This window comes from Eufriesea mexicana, unplaced genomic scaffold (genome assembly GCF_001483705.2).
Source record: "Eufriesea mexicana isolate 0111107269 unplaced genomic scaffold, ASM148370v2 scaffold657, whole genome shotgun sequence".
NCBI lineage: Eukaryota > Metazoa > Arthropoda > Insecta > Hymenoptera > Apidae > Eufriesea > Eufriesea mexicana.
Window position 1 is genome coordinate 488,513 of NW_016908821.1, and position 25,722 is coordinate 514,234.

At 28.4% G+C, this 25,722-nt stretch overlaps 4 protein-coding genes across 4 annotated transcripts; 1 reads left to right on the top strand and 3 right to left on the bottom strand.

Annotated features, from left to right (window-relative positions):
* Positions 1–1,282: 1,282 nt before the first annotated feature.
* LOC108546291 (uncharacterized) lies at positions 1,283–6,062 on the bottom strand. The gene is given in 11 exon segments (XM_017898301.1): positions 1,283–1,569; positions 1,677–1,868; positions 1,941–2,458; positions 2,557–2,974; positions 3,079–3,217; positions 3,731–3,892; positions 4,474–4,709; positions 4,782–5,152; positions 5,226–5,542; positions 5,623–5,881; positions 5,950–6,062. Coding segments are annotated over 10 exon segments (2,748 nt in total). The 5' UTR covers positions 5,875–5,881; positions 5,950–6,062; the 3' UTR covers positions 1,283–1,426.
* LOC108546258 (ATP-dependent DNA helicase Q5) lies at positions 5,974–9,270 on the top strand. The gene is given in 12 exon segments (XM_017898246.1): positions 5,974–5,979; positions 6,225–6,228; positions 6,318–6,443; positions 6,658–6,782; positions 6,853–7,017; positions 7,078–7,254; positions 7,316–7,495; positions 7,560–7,665; positions 7,741–7,849; positions 7,938–8,165; positions 8,239–8,391; positions 8,454–9,270. Coding segments are annotated over 12 exon segments (2,196 nt in total).
* A 7,212-nt stretch (positions 9,271–16,482) lies between these two features.
* LOC108546288 (CD82 antigen) lies at positions 16,483–23,757 on the bottom strand. Its single transcript, XM_017898297.1, has 4 exons — positions 23,341–23,757; positions 17,906–18,217; positions 17,101–17,373; positions 16,483–16,925 (listed from the first exon to the last, which is right to left on the bottom strand). Exons 1-4 carry the CDS (start codon positions 23,404–23,406, stop codon positions 16,773–16,775), a joined length of 804 nt encoding a protein of 267 aa, XP_017753786.1. The 5' UTR covers positions 23,407–23,757; the 3' UTR covers positions 16,483–16,772.
* Positions 23,758–23,825: 68 nt separating this feature from the next.
* mRpL21 (mitochondrial ribosomal protein L21) lies at positions 23,826–25,410 on the bottom strand. Its single transcript, XM_017898298.1, has 5 exons — positions 25,254–25,410; positions 24,743–24,871; positions 24,328–24,648; positions 24,147–24,256; positions 23,826–23,889 (listed from the first exon to the last, which is right to left on the bottom strand). The coding sequence occupies exons 1-4, from the start codon at positions 25,351–25,353 to the stop codon at positions 24,156–24,158; spliced, it is 651 nt and encodes a 216-aa protein (XP_017753787.1). The 5' UTR covers positions 25,354–25,410; the 3' UTR covers positions 23,826–23,889; positions 24,147–24,155.
* Positions 25,411–25,722: the final 312 nt, after the last annotated feature.

Consider the following 25,722-nt stretch of genomic DNA (forward strand, 5'->3'; position numbering starts at 1 on the left):
TAATGCAGCGAATAGTTAAATGCATATTTTATTTATAAAATCGTATATTCATTGTCAGAGTGGTTGTTTATACTGACTGTATTGAATTGTCTCTTTTCAATATTAGTAAAACTAATATGACCATATGCAATATTATCAAATTGTTAAGAATCTCAATTGAAATAATTAATAATATCTAAATATTGCTAATTGTAAATAAATGATTATACTGTGATTTACTTTCACAAATTGATAGAATTATATATTTTTTTATTGTAACTGAAACAAAATTTTATATATATATATATTTGGATGAATAAAAAGAAAGAAAAAAATTATGATATTTAAAGAAATTATACAAAAGTTATTGCTCAAAATAATCAATTTTAACAAAAAAGTAGAGAGATAACCAATGACTTTTGCATATGAGAGTATTTTGTAATATTGGAAATGAACGACTTACATTACAAAATTTAACTATAGTGTTTATTTTCATTTATTTTATATATACAAAAAGGAAAATGTAAATATAATGAAGTTGTGAGTATAATAATGGAAATAAGAAGTATATTGACAAACAAAACATATAATCGTCTAAGTTTGCTTAAGCAATAAAATACGAATTTTGCGATCTCAGAGATTACAAAATAATTCAAAAGATAGATTGATATTGAAAATTTTATATTTTCTTCTTCTTTCCTCTTTTTTACATTTTGAATAGAGATATTACTCTATGGTAGTTATACGTATTCATCATGCATACAATAATAAAATGTTTATTTTAAAAACAGTTTATTTCATGTATGTACAAGAATATATTTGTAAGTAATTTAAAGGCAAAACATTGTTATATTTGATCTACGATAGTATAGGATATTGCAACATATAATAAAAATACATATTTTATTCGTGTATACGTATACATATATGTCTGTGTACACACAGAGGCATATGCATAGAGATATACGCACATATATATATATATATATATATATAAAAACGTGTAGAAAATGGGATTTTAAATAACATATATGATTCGTAGTCTACTCTTCTTGTTATTTATGATCAATGTTTATGCAGTTAGTAGATAGAAGGACATGTTAAACAAATATGTATAAAATATTTAGATATTCGTTTTTGAATAATAAGATCTGATATTTTCATTTTATATAAATGTTGTGTTCAATTTTTTATATCTAATTTTAGCCATTATTATCATTTTTATTTAAAACAAGAAAACATATTTTTATCTAATCGTATTTATTCCTTTTATATTAGACAATATTATAAGCCTATTGTTTATTTTCTATGAATGCTATTTTTAATGTTAGATGTATCTAGAGAAAACAGATTGTTGTGATCAACATAAATACTTTTGTAAATATAATTAAATTAAGATGTAACGTAAAATTGATATTCTTATATTAATTTCGTAGAGTTATTTTAATCATATCTCATCACTGCTTGCTCTATCCACCGTGCGAGAAGTGTAACGTGTAGCTTTAAGTAAGTTCAGAGCAGGCGTCGAGATCCAATAGAGTCCACCAAGAAATTGTAAAAGCGCTGCGAGACTCAAACAAAGGTTTATGTCTGTAATCAGAAATTCATTTTTATCTTATATTCATTTCGATCACCTTTACGATTATAGTTTTTAATTCGTTCTTTTACCGAAATAAAATTTTGTTACGAGAACTTACTGTATATGAAGTAAAAACCAAAAATGGATAAACCCACGATAGTTGAAAATCCTCTGTCGATGGAACGAACCATTTCAGAGCCAAGAACATCGTATAAAGCTAAATCCTGACAACTTGATAAACTACCAATACTGATACCTCCCAAAAAGGCAAAAATCATGAGCCCCGAGTAACTATTTACACGAATTAGTCCTGAAAATATATTTCTTTTAAAACACAAGTCTATCCAATAAATATGAGAATATAGTACAAGAAATTACATGCCTAATAAACTGCAACCACAAATTAAAGATGATGTACCAAATAATAATCTTCTATTCTGATTTTTAAATTTTAATGTTTTATAACTGATAAAATTTGGTAAAAAGGTACTGAATCCAGCCACAACTGATAAAGACATCCAAAGGTAGGAATTATTTACTACTTCACAAGATAAAACGGGCAACAGAAGCCAAAAGAAAAGAGCAGACACTTTCATCCCAACCCAGCCAATTGTTGCAGCCCAAAATCGGAAATCCCTAAGAACTCGAAGTTGATGTTTCCATTTATTGTCCATATGGATCATTGGATTTATAAATAAATCCACATCTTCGTCCATATCCTCGTAAGCATAAATATTATTTCCTTCGCTGAGTAATCCTCCTCCATGTATCTTATCATCAGCTTGATTATATTCAAAATTTTCTATGTCATCTTGATCATTCGGATGCTGCGATTCTTCATGAACATCCGAAGAGATTCTTACAGGAAGTTCAGTGTCTTCTTCGGTTGATAAGAGAAGACTGTAAGTTAACATTGGATTAAATTTTTATTTTGAGTATTAAACATTAATGTTTTCATTCCACCTTTCGTTAATGTTCACAGTATTCTTAATAAGAACCTGTAAGGAGATGTCTGTTGTATAGAAGGCAACCGAAAAGTCAATGTTCCCAGTGCAGTGGGCAATAACATCGTAGTTATTAGTTGCAAACCAGTTTTTAATCTGGCTTCGTGCAACAACAAATTCGTGATGCTTGGAATGAGTAGAAGACCAAACGAAGAGCCAACGTTTCTTAACATCAAAGCTATTAAAAGCTTTTTCCTAAAGTATTTCCTCAAAATATAGTCACTCAATAGAATGACAAAACTGGCGCCTATACCCATTATTGCACCTGCACTGATGCTGGTTAAATAAGCACCAACTCCACCAGTTGCGAGATAACCGGATGCTATAATTCCGACTACCAAGAAAATTACTCCTGTTAGACCTACCAAACAGGGTATCGACGCTATGCTCACAATTATTCTCGTCCAAGGATCTAAAAAAGAAATATTTATATACTTCGTTATTGAAAAACATTTCTGCTATATTTCCCCATAAACCATTGACATAGCGAATCTTATACTCTATCTATCTAGGTACCTGCTAGACTCCAAAAAGCAGTAAATAGTATAGGCGTCAGAAAAATTTTTTCGTTCCATATGTGAAGATCCATAGATTTAGTTTCGTATATATATGCTAATACTACTCCGTACATGGCTAATATACTAGGGACAGTCATCTGTAGAAATAATGACGAAATTTTCTCGCTAGTAAGAAAGCATAACAAAGATAAATGGATTAATCTTCATAATAAGATTTTATTATACAGGGTGTTTAGAAGAAATTTAACAAAAAAAGTTCTATACTTACCTAACTTTTTAAAAGTATGATACTTGTATGTATTCACAATAAAACGATAGTGATTCATTTTGATTTTATGAAAAATATCAAACGACATTACCGTATTTAAGACGACCGTATTGTAATACCTGTAAACAGATTATTAGTTTCATTGCCCTTTTATAAATATTCTGCTTTTTAATGGACATTTTAAATATTATTTTAAAATATCTCATATAATACTGTATCTTATATTAATAGAGATGAATCATTGAATATTTATGTTCTAAATACCCTGTATAAATATTGTATAATATTAATTTTATTAAACTATTAAACTAAAAGGAATACAAATAACCATTGGTCTTGGTCATTTTATTTAGATTTTTGTATCTGATTTTAGTGGATATACCTGGACTAAAAATACTCCGGAAAGAACAATCCATGCGTAACCACCATCTGGAACTGTGGGTCCCAATTCTGGAAATGATGTGACGACTTCATCGAGACGAAGTCGTTTAACTGACGGCATTCTTTATTGTATAAAAACCAATAAATTAAGTTCACCAATGCACTTGCAATTACAGGAGTATACTACGGATATTACTAGTCTAAAGTATTATCTAATCTTGTTCAAGATGTCAATGGTCTGATAGCGAACGATAAGTACCAGCGAACATAAGAATGTTGTATGTATACATTTTCCTTTTTTGATAAAGTGGGTATAGAATTAAACGGTATCCATAAACAAATAACGCTTAGATTAAATTATACACATAGAAGTAGAAATACAATATATGTAACATTTATTCGTCATTAGACTTATTCGAAATTATAACGATATCAAAATTGTATGTATTCATTTAAAATTATTAAGTTAACAAATCTATCACGATATCTATCGCGATAACTAGCTAGAAAAATTGTATTCAATGATATTTCTATTCGTTTTTTTTAATTCTAAAATTAATCACTAATTTATAGGATTATAAATATTAATGCCTCGGTACATTATTCAGTTTTAAGCTATTTATAATACAAAAGAATTAAGTATTTGTGTACTATACAATTAAAAAAATCTCCTTAATAGTTTATTAAAGTTAAAACTTTTTTCTGTTAATTGCTAAGTTAAGGACGTTTTCTTTTTATTTATACATCTTCCCGAGTATCACCAGTTGCTATTGAGGTGTATCGCACCCTCTTGTTCACTGAGTCTAATATGGGCTCGATTTTCTTTTGTAATTTTGTGCGTTGTACATAAATTAAAGCACACACAAGTCCTATCAACACTATAGAAAGTAAAAATAATATTATAGTTGCGCCACGTGGAGTTGATGAAAACAATTTCGGCGCACAGTTTTTCGTTTCGTGTACATCGTGAGATATTTCACCTATAAAGGAATAAGTATATTTAAATACATGTTATATTTAAGCAGACACTAATTTCTATTTAATCCAAGTACCTTCGTAACATTTTAAGCGGCTCTTATTGCGAACAAATACTTTCGTCTTTTTCAACCATTTAATGAAAGGGTTAAGTTTACAGGAACATTCAAGTGGATTCCCGGTAAAATCTACTGCTATACTTTTATTATGCTTGATAAGCACATCCATAGCGTGTAGATCGTGTTCGGCGATTTTTGTGAATTTGTTTCGTTGGAGATCCAAGAAGCGTAATTTATGCAGGCAGGATATGTTAAAATGCAAGGCAGCCAATGCATTATCTCCCAGATAGAGATCTAAGAGATTCGGAAGGTCGCAGAATACGTTGGAGTCTCGGAACTCTGATATTTCATTCTGTTCTAAATGGAGTTTTATCAATTGTGTTAAATTACTGTAAAAATTATAAAATATTATTAATAAGATCGTAAATTTATAGATCTAATTAATATCTATTAATTAGATACCTATTCACAAAAATATCATGCAATGTCGCTGTAAGATCTCTTGGTGGACCATCTTCAAAGGCATGAGTTAAATGGAGTTCTAAAAGGGATACAAAATTGGAAAACACTCTGGGATGACTCCTTCCTGGATCTAGCGAGAGCTCGTTGAAGTCTAAAATAAGTCGTTCGACGCGTTGAACGTGGTGGTACGCTTTCCCACGAATTTCTCTTATTTTATTCCTTGACATATCGATTATTCTCAAATAAGGTAAACTATCCAGGTTACCAAATACGTTCCATGGAAGTTCTTCTAGATTATTTCCGGTAAAAATGAGCACCTAAAAAAGAAATGAATATATTATTTTATATTTAGGGTTATAAACGACAAAAACATTAATCTTTAACAAAATATTTTTACTTGTGTCTCGTTCGGCAAGTGTGATAATGGTGCTGTATTTTGAAATCCAGAATTAGTGCAATTAACAACATATTGATGATGATTCTCGTAACACGTTCTCATACAATAACAACGATTTTCAAAAGATGGCCCGCAAGCTAATTTGGCGTCGTTTAAAGTGACCAATGAATGCCAATTAGGATCATTACAATTATTGGGTAATTCAGCGGTGGTTGCACATATTAAAAGAAATATTGCGTAAAATTTCTTCATTATGCATCTAAAACATAAATTATTCATAGTTTTAAGAAAGCAACAATAGTTTTACTTAATTTCTGTGCAACTTACGTATAGTTTCATTTGCTAATACAGATGGAGGTAAATATAATTGTTAAGCTAAAAACATTGTCTTTTTCATTTTTTATCGAAGTTTTTTTTTTAATCTCTAAAATTGAGCTTCATTTCTTAAAATTTTCTTTTGCTTTTAAATCTGTAATAAAAAGAATTTGTTTTTGTACATTTTCACGTAACAATTATTTGAAATTGTGGCTTCTAATTGGTTGAGGTTGAGTCATTTTGGCGGAACCAATAAATTTTAAACCTCATGTCATTCAACCAGTAAGGTTAGTTTATCCTGATCAAGTGAGTAGGAAGGGTATTTCGAATTTATTTTTACAGATGATGGTTTTTACTTAATTAACAATTAATTATTATAGTTTCATTAAAAGTGTAAAAAATGTGTAATCAAGAAAGTAGTGTAATGAGTCTTTTAAAATCTGTATTTGGATATGAAGATTTCAAAAATGATGTTCAAAAAGAAGCTATTGTTGCTATTTGCGAAGGTTAGTATTTCTTTTACATAAGTTTTTTGTAATTGTCATTCTTTATATTAGACTTTTTCTAACAATTAAGATTATTTTATCAAATGTATATAATGCTTTCTATATGAAAGTATATAGTAATAAACTGCAATAAAAATATTTTCCTGATATGGCTAGTGGTATTATAAAATTTGATTTAAGAAGCTAAATTAAAAGTCATGTAAAAATATTGTAGGTTCAAAATATGTATGTATATCCATGCCTCCTGGATTTGGTAGATCTCTTTGCTTTCAATTACCAGCTCTTCTATGTAAAGGCAAAGTTGGAATTGTTTTTTCTCCAAAATTATCTTTTATTAAGGTAAAATTTTCATTATCTCTGAAACGTTGATTCAAAAATGTCCATATATTAAATGCTCAAATATTTTTAGAAAGAAATAGAATTTTTAAAAAGCAAACAAATTAATGTTGGTTTGCTATATAAAGGTATACAAATAAATGAAAGAAATAATATTTTAAACAATTTAAAATCAAATTCTCCAACAATAGTATTATTATATGCAACTCTTGAAATGGATACTATGACATATTTTAAGGTAAATGATACTTCAAACTTTTTAAAATAATAGACAATTAATTTGAAAATATATTAACAGCAACTTATAGTTTCATTGAAAGAGCGTATGATATTGTCTTACATTGTATTTAACGAAGCACATTGTTTAAGTGAATTGGGATATGATTATACCCCCTGTTATAAAAGAATAAATACATTTGACAAAATATACGAATATATTCCTAAAATTGCAGTAACTACAACAGTTACTGATGAGGTAATAGAAATAGCTAAAATTATTATCATCAAATGTTCTTTGCAATTAAATACTTTGACAGGTAATTCAAGATATTTGCAAACAACTAACATTAAAAACTCCTAAGATTTTTAAAATGCCTGTGCAACAGATCAATGTACACTATGATATGTGGTTTATAGATATACTTTCTCATCCATTTGATCATCTTAAAAGTTTTATCATAGAAGTACTTGGTTTTTTAGATCTATCTACACATAAGGTAAATCTGTTTGTCCATTTTTGTGACTATGAATTATATATTTATAATGATTATTTGCATTTAGACACATAAAGGTTTTGCCATTGTTTACTGTAGAGAAGTAATTACTGCAGAGTTATTAAAAACCAAATTATATAATCTTGGCATTCCTACGCTAATCTATCATCATAGTAAGAAAATTACAAATTAAGTTATTAATGTTTATATTCCAGAATCTGAAAGTAAATGTTTATAATATATTTTAGAATTGAAAAATAGTACACGACATAATATTGAAAATAATTGGATATTTGGTCAAATTCATGTTATTATTACAACATATGATTATGGATTCATTCATAAAAGATCAATTAGGTTTGCATATGTCACAACAGGAAAAATAATATTTATTCTCAGTATCTTAGTAAATTCTAAATAATTTACAAAATATTTATTTAATCAGATGTATAGTTTATTGGACAGTACCTGAAAATATTGCCAAATATTATAGAGAAAGTGCTCAAATAGATTCAAGCAATGGTAATGCATATTGTAGAATATATTTTAGTGTAAAGGAATATTCTGCTGTACAATTGCTTATTAAAAATCACAGAGTAATGAACAACTCACAACATATTCAAAAACGATTAGATGAATATGAAAAAATGATATCTTACTGTCTTTCAGTAAAGTAAGAAGCTTAAATTAATTGAAATATTTCTTTTTCCATAATTCATAAAATTAAATAATAAAATCTTATTTAGATGCCGGCATGAAATCATTAGTAGATATTTCGGATACGTAACATCGTCTTGTAAAATGAACTGCGATGTTTGTAAAAATGAGGAAGCAGTAGGGATCAGAACACTTAAGTTTATTACATATTCAGAACACGTTGAAGGAGTAAAGTACAGCATGTGAGTATCATTAATAACTAATTCTAAAATAAAATAATTTTCATGTATTCTTGAATTCTTAGTGCTGATGTTAATGAGAATTTAAAAGAACAATCAAAAGATATTCTAGAAGTAGAATGTAAAATATCTAAAACTTTGAGTAAAATTGTTATCATGGATGATGATAATGATAAACAATGTATTGAACAATTTAATGAAAAGTTGGTAAGAAATAAGCGGAAACGATCATTTGCTGAAAGTATTTCACTTAGAGAACGGTTAGTGGAGGATTGCAATCAAACTAGCACAAGAGATACAGTAAAACGTGCAAAAGATAATTCAGTCGCGATAGAAACAAGCAAATTTACGATAACGAATTCTTTGCTGGATAAATACAATTTAGACAAAGGAATGATATCTTTAGAACCATGTTGCTCTAAAGATAATATTTCTAACTCTTTTCAAGAAAAGAGAACAATAAATACTGGAATTTGTAATGATCTAAATGAATCAATAAATGAATCTGGGATAGAAATTTTTAAAGACACCGATGAAATAAAAGCGAAAGATAGAAAGAATGATATTTTAAGTCAAAACTCTCCAGAGATTATTATTATTGAAGAAAAATGGTCGGATAAAAAACAAAGGAAACGTTCCATCACCGCGGATACGTGTCCTGAAGATTTTAAACCGAAAAGAAGAAAACTAAACGCTAAAAATAAACCGACCACCGAAACTGCAATACAGAAGAATAAGGGAAATGCTGCTGACTCGTGTGTTGAACACATCAAGGATGATTTAAGTGGAAACGCAACGCGTGATCATGCGATGGTAGAATATTTAATGAATAAATATCAGCTGAATAGACATTCAATAACATTGATACCGCGAAAAAAGTGAAGTCAGAGTAAACTAATGCCTTTACTTCAATAAGTGAAAGATAACACTGTGTTTATTAATGATACAAATGATCTATACTATTCTTGAACTTTTTAAAGTAGATGTAAAATTGTATTACATGTCAATAAGATATATGTATTGTGCAATATTTATGAATATGTTAAACGGTTGTAATATAGGACACTCTGAATAGTTACTATAATTACGTTATTGTGTAGAAATATTTTGATTTTCATGAGTAATATAAAAAATAGCTTTTATCACTAAATGTGTAGGTTAAACAATATTTTGTGCTTAATCATATGTGGTGCAAAATAATCTGTATTTTTTTTTTTTTTTTTTTTTTTTTTTTTTTTTTTTTTTTTTAAGAATGGACTGTATCGCATGAATGATAAAAGTGAAGTAGGTCGTCGAGTCATACTTATAAAACGTCAAACTAGCTCACCCACGCAACAGGTGATACTGAGTACAAAATGTTATCGTGAGAATACTTCTCTAGTTTTAGAAAACTGTTTTTTATGAAATATTTTAACATACTTCTTTAGATTAAAATTTTAATTTTATGTAATTTTATGTTTACGATAATTAAATTTTGCGTTTTAGTAAATACAATTATTTGTAGAATATATAACTTTTTATAGCTTTTTATATAGTTCGAAAATTGGATAATAAAGCATCCAATTTGATAATAAAATGTCCAGAAATATTTTAAATACTTGGAATTATTTCTTATTTCAGCTATTAGAATTCTTTAATTTTTAATATAAAGTATTTTATGTAACGTTTTAATTTTCTTTTTTACTAAGTCATTGAATAATTAAACTGTCAATTTTTCAACTCTGATAAAATATTAATTACAATTTTTGTATTATAATTAATGACACTCAAGGTATTACGATATAAATTTATTTGTATTATGGAACTTTAATAAAAATAGAATTGACAAATTTAGTGTTTTTACACATACGCCAAAATTAATATCATTTGGAGACATTGTTTTACCGGTCCAAAAATAAATAATTATTTAAGCATCAATGGTACTCACCGTTCGAAGTAAAAGGAGGTGGTGGGAGTGGCGGTGGAAGAGGAGGAGGAGAAACGAGGTCGTGATTCATCCAAGTTCACCGGCGAATTTGTACAGGAATCACCAAAAGAATCTCTTTGTTTTCATTTTTTACTGAATCCTCCAAACCCAAATCTCACCTTAAGGCTTCTGATATATTCTCAAGTTAAGTAACATTAATGAATTCTTTGATAAAACAATGCGTAAGAACTTAAACTGCAATTAAATTTCACTGACTCAGGTAATATGAGGGTCCACTGACCAGCAACGTGGAGGACCAACCTGTTGAAGGAATGTAACACCAAAACGAGTCACTAAATGCTCGGAATATTATGGCAGGCTGGAACGAAACAGAAAAGAGGACTTCTCCTCGCTGCACGACGGACAGCATTACACTTGAAGGCGCTCTGGACGTAGCAGCCGCACCTGTGCTCCCTCCTTCCAACCCTTCCTACACTTTTTCTCACTTTCTCCTTGTTCCTTCGCTTCCCTCCTTTTTCATGAGTGTCGAGCTCATGCTTTTCTCTAGTTCGTTTTTTATCTTTCCTTTTTTTTCCATTTTCTCTCATTGGTCTTTTTTCATCTGAGCGCGCGTTCTTTTTTTAGAGCTTCGCTTTTCAGCGACGATGAGGCTGGCCCAAATTTTGAGTACGCGTACTGCAGCAGTTTCGGATATACAATTTGAATGGATGTACTTCAAATGGGAGTATAGGTGTGTTATTTTCGAAGATGGAAATGGAGAAATTCAATGAAAATGTTGCGATTCCAGCTTAAAGGAAATTGATTTCAATTAATAAATAAGGTATAATATCAAAAGCGAAAGAAAAATTAAATTTCTTGTTAAAAGATTATAAAATTGTTATGGAAGGATAGAAAGAAAGGAATTAAAATTTCTTCTGTTTTTAAAAAAATATCGTCTAATTGTATAAAATAATATTAGACCGAGTAAATTGTTTTTATTATTTCTCTTATTTTTCATAATAGTTTGAGAAGAGTTTCGATGAATTTTTGAACGACTCGTTTGTTCTTTTAACGATATCTTTTACCTTGCATATATACGATGTATGTGTGTAACGACGTTCCAGTTCAAGGTGATTAAAATTTGAAGGCATGACATAAGCTTTAACCATCGAGACGTACTTTTAGCTTATTATTTTGAGATATCGGATCATTTGCAGAATAATTAAACGAATTTTCTCATTATAATATTTTGTTATAAATAATTTAATTTTTAACAATTATAATAGTGCCAATTATTAAGTCACAAATGTGTAAAATAGAATATAAAAATAATTTGTTACTTTCATCGATAAAAATGAATGACTAATTAAAATTATTCATTTTAATCATTTTACTGAAAGCTGGTTGATTGAATTTTACAGCGAGTTTTTAGTAGAAAGTGAATAAATGTTTACTGGTTATTTTAACGTCAAGAAACTTCTTGAATACGTAAGCAACCGGATAAAAATCATTATAATATGCAAACATTTGTACGATATTGCTAAGGACGAATTATTTGCATTCGCAAAAACAATTCCTCTGTTCAGAAGAAACAGATTACGCAATTGTGCAAAAACGATTGATAGAAATCGATAAAAGTGTTTAGTAATCAATAGAATACGTATGTATGGATAATTTTAATAAAAAAAAGTTTTCCTTCGCGGAAGTTATCTCGCGATATTATTTTTGAAACCTTACATTGTGATCTTTAATTACACATAAGCTGCTTTTTCTTATCTTCCATCAAGGATAAAGTAGATTTCTGTAAAATGAGAGCTTGTTTAGAATGTAATTTCTTGTCGATAAATTTTAAGCCTCTATAATATATTTCAAATGTTTGAAATGCTATTCTAAACTTAATAATGAAAATTAAGTCTGAGAAACATTATGCTTAATTTATATTATTAAAGTCTCCACTTAACTGTGTTAAACACATCACTAGTGTCGATTTTATTTACTTTCATTGATAAGCAACAGAGAATCGCTTTGTGCTCACCACTTATTTAGTCTTTTTACTTAAACAATTTGATAAAATTATCACATCGCACTTTGTTATAGATCGATTTATAAAATATTGCCAAAATTTATTAATAATCTATTATTAATAAGAAATTAAAGTTAAAAAAATATCGAAATATAAAACAGTATTTAACTTCTTCTGATACTTAAATTAGTTTCTACGATTATTTATAGTTACTGTACTTTTATTATAATATTATAAGGGATATTGTAAGGGATAAAGATTATACAATATTCATGTTATGGTACACGTTCCAGTGAGTACTAGGAATTCAAATGAATCTTCGTACTGTATAAACTAAGTGGCATGCTATGAAATATTTAATAACGAATTTGTATGCGTCAATGCGTTTCTATGATCGTGATTGTTATTTTAATTTCTCATAACACTGATATATTAAAAGCAATCAAAGAACTTTATGCTGAAACGTATCTTAGATAGTTTGAAAACGTATAATAAAGCTTAAATAATAAATACATAGCTTAAATAATAAAAACAAAAGAAAGCAATACATGACAAATTCTGCTTAAGATATTGTGGTTATAGGTTTAGGATAGGAAAATAACTCAGAATGGTTTCATTAAGTGTATATTGAAATTTTTGAACATCTTTTGTAATATTTACTTGCATAACATACATAATTTTGCAAATAAACGAACACTCGGGAATCATGTATATGTTAAAATGTGTCATATCTAGCTCTGTTTATTAATTCATAAAATATGGCAAATGTAATACCACTTGTTTAATATTAGAAGTGCACCGAACAGAGTTGATTTCTTTATAGAGATACACGTAAAAAAATTAATCTTTAAAACCGTCTTATCCCTTATAATCGCATGTTAAAAGGAATCATATCAAAATGAACTGTGTATTTCTGTCTTTTATAGAAACATATAATATGCAGTGTATAAATAGTTTTAAAAAGAATAAATGATAAATCAGTGAGAATGAAAATATCTCGCTTAAAAATCAGTAAGAAAATATGTATATACATGTATATATACGTTTATGTAAGTGTATATAAATATATTAATATCAAAATCAAGAATGATTATACGAGTGATAATCATTAATGTGTTTTATGGATATATTTTTTTTCTTTTTTGAGAGTGCAATTATTTTATACAATATTTTGTAATATTGATTCTAAATACATATTTTCAAACAGTATCCGAATAGATATATTATCTCCTTTTCCTTATCCGTTTTCTTTGTTTTATGATTTGTCAGATCATTTCTATCGCTCGTATATTTTCTTTCTTTTTCCATAAAAAAAGATCGTGCAAGCAAGAAACCGACGGAATTTACAATAATTAACACACAAAGATGATGCAACGACGTACGTGTAACAGTAATTATAATTGTTAGTTCTTAGAGATTCTTGTCAAATCCATCCTTGTAAAGCAAAGTACAATTAAGATTCTATATCGCAGCGAGTACGATAACTACAATAGCAAATGACGTAATAAGATATCTTAGGATTCGAATTTATAATTTCTGTGCTCAAATTTCATATCATCACTTTTTCTGTAAATATTATGGTCACCAAATAAATAGCTTACAATTTAATAATTTTATAAGAAAATCGAATTAAAAAATGTTTAGAACTCAGCTTATTTAAACCAAACTTAAACATTATTTATGAATGCATGACAATTATTGATAAAAACATTTTTTGTTTTCTAAACGTGCTTAATGGACAATCCATAATTTATAGTAATCAAGACACTGCCTTTTAGTTATTCATTGGACAATTCTTTTTCTTTTATAGTCGATATAACCGCTTCTATATCTTTAATTCTTGTTCATTTTTACATGTAACATCAGACATATAAGTGCATATATATGAATATGTATGTATATATATGTATATATAGATACACATAACTATTACCTATTGATTTAACCAGAATTTCTCAAATATTATAATCATCAAAAAATACTAATAATTGCTACGAAAAATTAGACGGAAAAGGATATGAAATAAAATCAGTTCATCATATTTTTATGTTAATTTAAGAATTTCTGGTTAATAAAGAGAAGTATATATCATTATTGTATACACCATACCTTTAAATACATAAAAGAAGAGAGAGAAAAACTGCAAAAAATAATATTACAGCAAAGCAATAAATTAACACATTGGTTACCAGTAATATTTTCCGTCAATAAATTTATATTTACACATAATCGTGCAATATTCTCTACTATACTAGTTTGTTAGTCTGTTGATATATTATAAATATAGTAAACAATGTGTTAATACGAAGATGAAATAAATTTAATAAACTAGGAATTCAATTTTTATAGACTAGACACTATGATCTGTGTATTCTGTACATTTTGATTCAGAATATACACATAAAAAGAAAAAAATTTGAATACTTCCATAATCTTGTTTTGTACCATTACACTCATCTTCCATTTTAGCCTATATTAATCTATTTGATAATAAATATTAGTAGAACGATTAATAAACATCTGCTCTAGTTGTTATTGTTATACATTGTCCATACTAAATATTCATCATCAAATTTATAAATCATTTCTATTAAGACACAACTATTCCAAAAGCAGCTCTTCCTCGTTATGTCAGAATGTTTTTTATAACATTTAGATTCCTGTACAATTTTCAATTTATTCGAGGTACAGTTTTTTTAAATACATACATGCGTATAATTAGTTTATACGTATGAACAGCAGCGATTTAGTATACCACAAAATTTTATATATATAATTTCTATAATGAAACATTTATATCTCCGATCAATCCACTGCTCAATAATTTCATTAACTAACTTCATTCGCTAAAATTCTTTATTAAAAAAATACTGTATCCTGAAAGCATTAAATACCGATAAAATACACCACACGAATTTTTACAATAACGAGATAATTCTTACAAAATTAGTTGCTTCTGTTTAGCTATGTCCTTGGTCTCTCTCTCGCTCTCTCTCTCACATTTTCTCTATTAAAAGTTTGTCATTTTCTTTTTTACTTTAAAGATAACACAGATAAACTATACCGCTACAAGAGATAAAACAGCTTAGTAGCGTTTTTACAATAATATAATCTCATTTGGACATGAATATTAATTATTGGATCGATCTTTTCAGAACATCTTTTATATTATATATATATTTTTTTTGTTTTGCGTATGTATGTGAAAAATGGTATATTAATAACAACTAAGTAATTTTGGAATAACTTTTCTAAAACTCTATATCAAGCCTGACCAACCTAAATTGATTGTTTCATAATTCTTCTGCAAAGATTTTCAACTTCTTGTAAATTATTAGATAAAACACTATTTAAAAGGTATAAATAATCAATAGTCATAAAACTTACATTATTATAAATAGTATAAAAATTACTACTGCGTTGGCCAGGCTCACTATTCTTTTTATAAAAATGTATTAGAGAAGACTTCAAAAATGTTTCCAAAATACGTAATAAATAACACAGAAAAAAGTACCATATTGGAAACACTTTGTGCCTGTACAGGAAGAATAAAATTATTTTACGGCAGTCTGGAGAACAAATCGAGTTGGCAAGTACTCGCAACTATACAGTGATTTGTTTTGCATATACCAGTTGCAACAAAGACTTATCAACATCTTTATTGTTCACGCAAAATCCAACCAACTGATGCTTTTTCTTTCTCGCTCTCCTTTTCTTTCGCACATTGCATTATTAACACATTAACGTTAGTTTGGTTTACTACTTTGGCCTAACAAAAATGTAAATTATATAGGTACTTTGTGAAGTATTAAATGCTCATTTAGTGTAAGTCTTTAGTATAAAAAAAGATGTACAGATAAAAAGAGCATTTAGTAGTAAGAAAATAGAAATTTAATTCTTATCTGCACCTTCCTTGATATTGAACCGAATATTTTCATTTTGATTTCAAAAATATATTTTACTATAAAAGTAAATTTGTATATGATGAACATATAATTAAAGAGTACAAATATACAGGATGATTCTGTGATTATTATAAAAACTGCAGTAGCGAGAAATATAACTTGTTAAGTTATAATATCACCCTGTACATATGTACAAATAAAAATCACGAACTTATGAAACATACAAGTAAAAAATCTGTCGTTTTCGTCCCTGAGCAGGATAATAATAGTAATACAACGTTTAAAAATCTCACGAGGAGCATATAAATAATTACGTCAAAACAATGCAAGAGATTCAATTTGGATATTAAAACAGAATTCTCGTTTTCTTGAAATCTCGGCTCGAGAATCTTCTTTCTTTCGAGAATTTTGATCAGATTCTACGAACAGATATAAGAAACCTACGGATTGGCACAAAGATCAAATATCGCGATATCAGTTAAAAAATTGTGACACGACAGTACGTAGAATAAGGAAGAATTATACATCGATGCCTACAGATTTATTGCATTCAAGCTTTGTAACTGTCGCAAGAACCAAGTGGGCAGCTCAAAACCAAGGAAAGTATCAGTCCAAGTAGCTCCAAAATGCCTATAGCAGCGAAGACGCCGATTAAAATGTTCTTCTGACTGATCAATGCATCCATCAGCTTGTCTATGCAACCCTAAAAAGAAAAGAGTTGGTAAGATTTAATCAGGGCCACGCTTTCACGACGATTGGTGCATTAACGCGTTCAACCAGCCGTGATTCCAATGCTGAGTCACACTTTATCCTATAGAATGTAAATCTGACCATTGCTTATAACTTTTTAACATGGTATAATATACAAGAAATACTACCTCGCTGTAAATTGCTGGACTAACTACACTGGCCACTTTAATATTCCGGGCTATTTTGCAAGCGTCACTGTCTTTGTCTTTGCAGCAAGATTCGGGTACTTTGTATACATTATTTGCATCCCCGGAAACGGTTAAACTAACAGGAATCGAGGGATCTTTGGTCGCATATTTGCTACCTATCCAGTCTGCTGGACCAATAGCTCCACAACATCCCAAATCCGATTGAAAAGCATTTACGGTCTCTGTGTAAGAATTGTCTACGCCATATTTATTCTGAAAAAAGAATAAACTAAAATTAGCGATATATTTATAACTATGTTATATTATTAAAGAGAATTTGCATCGTAAAATATTCGCATTAGGTAACAATGAACTGCAGTCTAATTTATGTCATATGTTTTTAAATTCATATGTTCAAAAATAATTCCCAATTAATTCTCCGAACTTCATATATGTTGTATATCTGCTTAATAACTGTAATAATATTCTTAACAAGAATTCTTACTCTACAAATAAAATATTAATCCGCAATACATCCAACATTATCATACAATAGATTTAAAAAGGTGACAAGAAATTAGAAAGAAATGTATTTGAATAGATAGATGTATCGACAAGTATCTAATTCAGGATGATGAATGGAGTAATTATAGGCGTTCGATCAGGCAGTTTAGAAAGACGAATGGACTAATTATAGACGGTTAGCGTGGACATAGACAACGAGTCCAGGCTAATTACAAATTCCCTTTAACGGATAGTAGTACGAGCGTTTAGCTCGTGATAAAGTCGAGTAATTGGCCCATACCTTAACGGTATTTATCACGGAAGACTTGACAAGTTCCTCGAGGCGGTTACTGTTGCTGTATAACCAGGCTCCAGCTGCGATTTGTGCAACGATAACCACTAGCAGGCAGCTAAAGAAAGTGACTAACATGCATTGGGATTCACGGAAAGCGCCGTAGCTACCGAGACAAGCGACTACGAGCATTAGGAACCCGGTAAAGATCATGATGTAGAGACCATAGTTGAAATTATGCTGCTCTTGTGCCAGAGACATCAGAAATGTTTGACTTGTTAGTATGCATATTCCAAGACCTTCTATTGTCAGACCTACAACCTGAAAATTAAATTTTTATTTATTTTACTTTCATTATTAATTTCTATTTTGTTAATAACGTTTAACCGAAGAATAACTTTAAGGATCTATTTTATTATTTTAAATAAATTAATCCTGATACAAATTTGTTAGAAAAAAGTAACGAATAAAAAATTCTGAATTAACTAATTTTTTCGTCCATTTTTTCCCTTCAATTATTTAAGAAAAAAAGAAAAGGAAGAGAAAATAATAAATAAAAATTAAAAATTTACTTTAAAACGAGTGTTTGAAAATTTAGTAGCAAGTAATAATTACAAAATCCTTTTCTCTCTGTTTCTCAAAAGATAGATTGTCATGAAAGGACTGATAGGAAACTCTTGATATGTAAAGCGATCAGTAAGAGGTTTTACAAGTTGTTTTCTAAGAAGCTGCCAGAGTGGCTACTACAGATAGCGATAATATTTCTCGAACGATAGTATTTCAAGGTTTACTAGGACCCTTTTTATGATAAACAGGGTACCGTTGTCTGGCACCCTTAGGAGGGGACAGGACGTTATAACACGACTGATATTCTGAACAGAATTACGTAGAGAAGTTTTACATTTTTAAATCATTCTTTTCTGGATCATTGCTACAGTTTGTAGAATTGAATCTCCAAGTTATAACCATTTCAATTATTTTAGAAACTACATTTTCTTCTTAATATAACGTGGCACTAAAAGATAAAAGAAATAAAATTGATTGACTTTGTTATTCATAATTTCGAGGTTAAGTTTGCATGGTATACTTACTAATGTTCGCATAAATTAAAGCGTATTTATGAATCATTTTTTGGAGGAACAATATTACAAATGCAAACGATGTATTGTATAGTCGAAATAGTTTCCTACTTTGCCTGCAAAAATATGACCTAACCTCTTCGGCCCTATTGAAACAGAGAAAGCACAGAACGAGTATTCTGATTTACAGCTTAAGCATCGTTCACAATGCGCTATATGGATAAATAATGAAGTATTCTTGCGAAACAGACGAACCGGGACAGGACGCTCCCTTTTCAATGGCTTGTCCACCAGATGTGTGCGCTTCCATGTTAAAACGCTTGGTCTTTCCCATTCTCCCCTTTTTGCAGCAGCAGCCGAGTAGTATTTGTTTCGTAAATCTTACCTTGAAACATTCCGACTATACTAAGTTTGCATCTAGACCGAACTTTAAAAAAAAAAAATTTTCAACGGAAAAACTTTATCGTAATATAAAATGAATTTTTTCTTTTTCTATTTCTACTACAGACAGTATTTACTTACATTGATATCTTCTATTCTTTATTTGAATATTTAGAAATTTGATTACACTGTCTTCGAATTTTTTAATTTTAAATTATGGTAATTATCATATTAATTACATAATACAAAACATTGAGTGTAATGTATTCAGAATTAACAGTACATAAAAATATATAGATATAAAACGCATTACTTTCTTTAGAGCATTAAGGAAAGCTAATTAAACAATTATATATATCATCAATACCAAACATTAACTGTACATACGTAACAGATATTATATGCATATCTACTCAATGGTTAAGTACAGATTTATTTACTACATAAATATAACGCTACGTTTATCAGGATAATAAGACCGAGTTATATTCTATCTGTCCACATACAGAATATTTTTACATGGTTGTCTTTTAAATTTTAAAACAACCCGTAAGTTATATTACACTCGAATGTAACCTAAACAGTTTACACAGCAACGAATAGACATCAGGATTGAAAGTTCAGTGGGTTAAGCTAGCAAAACATGTTCGTGACTTCCACTTAACATGTAATCCCAACGGAGGCGTGCCGTTTAAACAGAGGACTTCCTGTATTCACGGCGCGTTCGAGCTGTGAATGCTGATGTAAGAAACAGATGCAAGAACCCCACAGGATCGGTTGAGTCAAACGGATTCATCGTCGATACAATCGGAAAGACCGGACATAGCATGATAAATCAAGTTGGAGGTGGATCGCGTTTAACTCGTATTTCAGAAAAACGTTTAATGCAGTTTTAATACGAAGTGAAATTATCATATTAGAATGTTTAACAAGCTACACTTCGTATATTACAGATGATGCAAGATATCTATATGTTACAGATAAAGTTTTCGTGAGGTAAAGAAAAATATTTTTTAATTTCTTTTAGAATCCAATATTTTAAAAATTTCTTTTGTTTAATTTTAAAATTTCACAAAATTCTTAATATGTAATTCTTAATTGAAAATAAATTAGAAATAATTGTTTAAATATGGTAGAAATGATTCAAAACAGTTTGATACTTCTACTCATCACGTATTGGTTAAAATACACATTGTAAAACCAGAAACAAACATTAAGACATAATTTATATAATAAATTTACATATCACTCAAGTGATAACTCGTTTTTTCTAACGTCTAAAGTTGTATTCAGTATAATTTAAAGTTTAATATATTTTTCTAATATTTTTTTTGTTTTCTTTTTAGGTTTATTTAACTGTATTAAGTTAGTACACAAAATTAGTAAATTAATAAATTCTTCAGATTATAAACCCAGTGACATATATATTGACAAAGTAATACCTACGCTTATTAAAGATTAATAGTTTAAATGACCAGGATTGTCCAAGTCCATAGTAGGGAAACTAGGTCTTAACACCTGTATGAACATTTCTAGTTATACCATTTAGGCAACGTTACTATCACGGATAATATAGGCAATTTAAATACATACATTCGATCGATGGTACATTCTCCTTTAGTGCTATGATTTTATTTCTAAACGACAAAAATAAACAGTCGAATATTCATCATTGAATTTTTTCTATGAAACATTCATGGAATTAATTTTTATAAATGATCAAGAAAATATCAAACATGATAATAAATGTAAATCGATTAAATTATACTTATAAATTTAGCAGACTAGATAGACTTCTTAAAATTTCATAAAATTTAAACATGGGTGGAAAATAGGTGGTATTATAACCTTTCCTCGAAAGCATTTAACCCCTTTATTTGGTGCCAAGTATGCCAAGTTCAACATTAGTGATTGATGTATTTTAATCGCAGAAATATCACTGTAAATATTCAAATATTACAATTCAAATATTTTCAAACTTAATTCCCACGAAATAAGTTATCCGCCATGTTTGATTTCCGATCGAAGATGTTTTTGAGATAGATTGGTCAGTGACGAAAACGAATACACGTATTGACACAAAATATAATAGAAGATGGGAATAAACGGGGCCGTAGTGTAGGATGCAAACTCGTAGGACGAACATATTCGTTCTCTGACTGGAAATCTATATTTAAACGCACTTATTATTCGTTGAACATTTTCAAGCTAGATGCGATGTTTGTCTCGATGCTGACATAAGCACTATTGTTAATTTCTCAGCAAAATGTTGACGTAAGATAGTTGGACGAGTCTTCAATTGATATTAGGCACAAGCAATTTAATGATTCAAGCAAACTGAGTAATATTTTCTGATTTCAGCTTCCACAAAGCATGATTAAAAATAACGCACTCTCTTGGAATACACTATAATCTAAATATGACTTGCATGGATTAATAAGTTTTATTTTTTGCTAATTTTCTTCATATTTGTATCAATTTTTATCAACAACGCGCAATTAATTAATTTTCCAATGCACGTATACATTCATTCATTTAAATCTGCTGAATTAATTATGTGAATCAGTAAAATTTAGGGCAAACTGCGATTAATGCGAGCCACGCACTAACCAAATACAATTGATTAAACTGCTCTTTCAAATTACCTCATTTCACACTGGAAAACTACGGTATAAATTAAAGGAGCTCTGATGGTTCAGAAAACTTATAGTGCTAATAATAAAGAAAGCTCTTCTGTTTCTAAACTTGAAAATGGATGTAAGATATGATAAACAGAATTATTACTAGAATTATTAGAGAAAAAATAATAAAAAGTTACTAATTTTAAATAATATGGAGTGAAAACATAAATTCTATGAATTTTTTATCAGTGAAAATGAATTTGAAGAGAAACTCCCAGAATGCTCCCAAATTCAATCGATTCAGCTTCGCAAGTTATATTAACGCTAGGTAACAAAACAGCAAAATAATAAACTAAAAAAAAGTCTCTAAAGTTCTATCTGCTTATCCCTTCATTTTACATTTAGTTTATTTCATTTCGTATTATATATTCCGTGAATTAGTATTCGATTATTTCGAGAAAGCTGATTGTTATATTAACAAAATTTGAAGCGTTTGAAAACAATTTTTTTCTAAAATATTAAAGATATTCTATTAAATTATATAATATTGTATACAGTGTATAATAAAAGTGATATTTTATAATTTGTTCAACTAATATTTCAATCAACTGATAGCTTTAAACTAATAAGAAAAAAATTGTATAAAATGACTTGTTTTATAGTAACTAATAGCGAAATTTTTGTTATACAACGCTACTTTAATTTATCCAATTATGCTACAAATTCATACATCTCTTATTCTTGTTATTTTTCATGTTTTGAGATAAATTGGACACACTGGGTTAACAGTAGTAAGGAGTGAATTAAGCAGAGTTATTACCACAGAAATTATTTAATGCTTTTTATTCTTTATCCCTTTTTTTTAAGTTTTCTTTTATCTTCTAAAGATTACATATTAAGCATATGTTAATTGAGTGAAAGATTACTTGAATTATTTATAACTCTTCTACAATATTTATTTCTTAAAATTGTAAAAATGTTTCTATTGGAATAGTTAATTTTTATAAACATTTACACATAAAAAATACTTAAGTTTATTGAACCAACCACTCTTATCACACGAATTGTACGCGTATTTAACGAACATATACATATACACTGTATATTGTACATCTTCAAGAATAAAACTACCCTTTATTGTTAAACAGAATGTAATAATTTTATTGATCAATCAAGCTGTTATATAAATAACATCACTAGATATTGGATTATTTCTTAACAAATTTTATCTATAGTTGTTTTATCAAACTATACATTTTTCTAAAATGTTACTTATACGTAAATTTACTAATAGCATTGAGAAAAAGCATAGTAACAGGTATTAACTATTAACATATTTTTGAAATGCATTTTTTACACTTACCGAATACATGAGATTTATGCAGAGTAGCGTATATTTGGCGAATCCATAACATCCCGAAAGCACCATCTTCTTTTGAATTGTGACACCCAACACTTAGGTTACTTAAATAGTTTTATGGAAAACGCGATTTCCTAACGCGATGGAAAAGCGTTTACATCCGTTTTGACGCTAATACATAGATGAAGAAAGGTCTCTTTTCATTTGCTATTACAAATTATTTAATAATGTGCTCGCATATTATTAAGAGGAAAACACCAATTCACTCCATGCAACGGTTTATAAGCAACTGTCATAGGATACGAACTATCAGCGTTACTTTTTATCGCGAGTGCAAGGTATGAAGAACGAACTAGTACTCTTGTTTAAACCTCCTTGAAGCTGCAGCTTTTGACGTCATTCCAATATTCTGTCTTCGTTACTCATGATACGTATAACTATTTCCTCCTCATGTCCATGGACAAGCTTTTCTCTTCAACTCGTTCCAACATACTGTTTCCCTAGTACTTATTCGCTTACGATCCCCACTCTTTTCTCCACATCACACCATATCTGCGCGCGAAACATAAATACATACTAGATTTATCTAACCCATTATATTTTTTCTAATCAATCAGATGTTTTTTTTTTTTAGTATTTTTATAGTACAATATATTCAACTTTATTAGCATTTTATTTAGTATCTTTTATTTGTTTTATGTTGTTTTTATACCTATTGTATTTTGTGACAATTGAATAAATATTTAAATTATAACAGTAATCAGAGGATTATTACGAAGATTTAAAAATATATTTGAGTGATAATTTACATTTATTTATTAATATATCCTGTCTAGACCCTCAACTTCTTTTTTCTTGTTAATATCTCCATTTATAATTATAGAGTTTATTCTTAACATTGTTCTAGGTATTCTGTAAACTGTAAAGTAGACAAATGTTAAATAGAATAATTACAAAATATTTTGGTTATAATGTCAGTGGCAGTCTTACACTTTAATCTACGATATTGTTTTCTTGGTTTCATTCTGAAATGAACTATTGTATGGGACAAAGTTTTTTGTATTATAGTTGCATCAATTGATACTAATTCTCTGTTTAAAATAGGTCTTCCAATGAGTGTGAAATCTTCACTGCCAACCAATAATACTTTCTCTAATTTTAATTTGTCTCCTGGTTGAGGTGGCCAATGACCTTCAACAGTTATAATATCACTTTCTGTGATTTTAAATTGCATTCCACATAAATGAATAACTGCAAATAAGCGACCAGTTGATTTAGTAGCTATTTGTTTATTAATTTCATTAATCACATCTGAAAATAAAAAAAAAATTTTGTTCTATGTAGACCATTATTTTAATAATTGAAAGCAGTATTTATCAACAATATATTCATTATAAAAAATTACCAATAGATTCTTTTTCTTTTTCTTCATTATGTTCAGGTACTTCTTCTTGGTAACTTGGTGGTGGCTTAAACCAAGGTAACTTATATTGTCTACGATAACCAGCTGTTCTTACTTCCCATAACTTCAGTGCTACAATAATGATTTTTTATTTATGTATTTTACATTAGAAATAAGATTTTGTTATTCATTAATTTTTTTAAATTAATTTTTATATTAAATTACTGTAGAAGTTTAATACTATATTGATATCAATAACAATCATAATCATAAAACAAAATATTGTACCTGTATTTTGTTATAAATATCTATATACATTTAGTTAAAAAAGCCGGTAATTATGAAACATTTATTATACTCTTATTTACTTAAAAATTAATATTAAAAATCTATTTTAAATTATATTAAATAAATGTGAGGTTATGTAACCTAGAGTTTTATGTTTTATTACTTTATCTTTTATTATTAAATAGATAAATGAATCTGATTATATTTATATTAAATATTGACAAACCCGGGTAATATTGTTTGAACGTTGAACTGGGAAGAATCCTTTCGATACAAGTATTTGTAGCTAAATTAAATAGTTTCGCAAAATTAGTGAGTGTCGCCATGATTTACAAGTGGCTTAATTTAAACTTAATAGTAACTTAAGAACTTGAAAAATTAAAAATAATATTTGAAGTTGTAGGTATATTTTATAATGTAAGGAAAAGAATATAATAGGAAAAAATGAAAATGTCTCTTTTGTTTGATAATATAAAGAGACAAGTAGAAATGCGCGCGAAATTTTTAAATAGTAATTTTCAATACATTATATTTGAAATTAAAATACATTACAAATTCATTATTAATTAATATCATGTACATATTTTGATTAAGGATGTTTTCTTAATAACATTTGTTATTTATTACAATAAATGTTATCAATATAGTAATCGATATATAATTTAAAAATAATTCACACATGCGGAAGAATCATG